We start from the raw sequence: 1,576 nt of genomic DNA, 5'->3' as shown, positions 1-1,576 counted from the left end.
CTGTTGTCAGCTGGGCATAGACTGCCTCACTCACTTATCTGGAGTGTTGGTGTTACTAGGAGACATGTCTCATCATCCAAAAGGCTCACCCGAGCTCTTTAACATGATGGCAGCTAGTCTTCCAAGAGCACAATAAGAGAAGCCTCAGTGCATAAGTATTTTCTAAGTTTCTTTGCATCATGTTTGCTACAGCCCCTTTGGCTAAGCAATTCATAAGGCCAGCCCAAACTCAAGAGGTAAAATAAAATTCCATCTCTTAATGGATACAGCTACAGAAACATATTTAAGAACCTGGGAGCAGAATTTGTTTTCATTTTTGCAATCCACTACAATAGCTGTCTCAAAAGGCTAATGTTTTTTCTCCACGCTGCAGACTAACAATGGACACCCAGAAGGACGTGCAACCCCCGAAGCAGCAGCGAATGATCTGTATCTGTGGAGAATGTCACACGGAAAATGAAATAAAATCCAGGGATACAATCAGATGCAGAGAATGTGGTTACAGAATAATATACAAAAAAAGGACTAAAAGATTGGTGGTTCTGGACACTCGATGAAACGTGAATTCAGAGTAACGACTTCGCTTGTAGTTGAATTTGCCATTAATGTTTCACGTTGTATAGCTTTTGGTTAGCATACTTATCTTTATGAATACAACTACATATACACAATTTCATTTTATCTCATTTTTTAAACCATATTGTATTTAGATATGTTAGTACTTTGTGTAGAGAAATTTGTGGGGTTTTTTTTAGTTCAATTACATGACTTATAATTTAGTTTCATTGTATATTTAATCCGACACATGGCAAGGTTAGAATTGCTTTTTTCCCTAAACCATACTTTTTATCAAAACCTAGAATCACTGGGTCTTTTGTTAAAAATACAGGTTTCTGGGGCATTTTGAGGGTCTGATTAAGTATGTTCCTTAGAAACTACTGTCCCCCATCACCAATTTACAGAGTTTGCAAACTTTGCAGTGTCATTTGGTAGTGGGTGTACTAATGTACTTGCTGTCAGTGTGCATATATCATTTTGACTTCTGTTTTTCATGTATTACCTGATACAGGACTTTCTGTATTTCTACATAATGCTTGATTAAGATCTTGGGAGAGAGAAGAGAAATTTTAATGGTTTTTCTCTGTAAGGCAAAATCAACTCCAAAGTGGGTGAAGCAGACTCTTAAGTCAGGTGCAGTATCCTGGGTATGATCATTCATTATGGTCAAAAATTCTGCTTTCAGAATATAAAAAAGAATGGAGATTGGTTTACACTAAATTATTGGATAAATGCTTAAATCTTTTGCCTCCATCTTAAGAACACGGAATTAATTGCTCACACCTGTATTCCATCTATTCCAAGATTTCATCATTATGGAATGTCATGTTGGCCTCCTTAACGCTCATTTTAAATATTAGCTATATTCCAACTTTTTAATAGCCATGTCTGTCTCTTTTTAAAGAGTGCTTCCTTGATCCAGGCTTTCCTTTATCTATGATTTTTATAATTTTGTGATTCTGGTATGTTCCTTTTTGACCTTATCCTTTTCACACAAGGGAATCCCAACATATATGCT

At 36.2% G+C, this 1,576-nt stretch overlaps 1 protein-coding gene across 1 annotated transcript; it reads left to right on the top strand.

Annotated features, from left to right (window-relative positions):
• The first annotated feature begins 380 nt into the window (after positions 1 to 380).
• LOC119541454 (DNA-directed RNA polymerases I, II, and III subunit RPABC4-like) lies at positions 381 to 557 on the top strand. The gene has a single exon (XM_037845436.1). The coding sequence runs from the start codon at positions 381 to 383 to the stop codon at positions 555 to 557; it is 177 nt and encodes a 58-aa protein (XP_037701364.1).
• The last annotated feature ends 1,019 nt before the right edge of the window (positions 558 to 1,576 follow it).

Source organism: Choloepus didactylus, chromosome 8 (assembly GCF_015220235.1).
Source record: "Choloepus didactylus isolate mChoDid1 chromosome 8, mChoDid1.pri, whole genome shotgun sequence".
Lineage (NCBI taxonomy): Eukaryota > Metazoa > Chordata > Mammalia > Pilosa > Megalonychidae > Choloepus > Choloepus didactylus.
Note: the sequence above shows the minus strand (reverse complement) of the source record. Positions and strands in the feature narration are given on the sequence as shown.

What these genes read in the sequence shown, in the direction of transcription:
- LOC119541454 (XM_037845436.1), top strand. Translation starts at nt 381, where the DNA reads ATGGACACCCAGAAGGACGTGCAACCCCCGAAGCAGCAGCGAATGATC.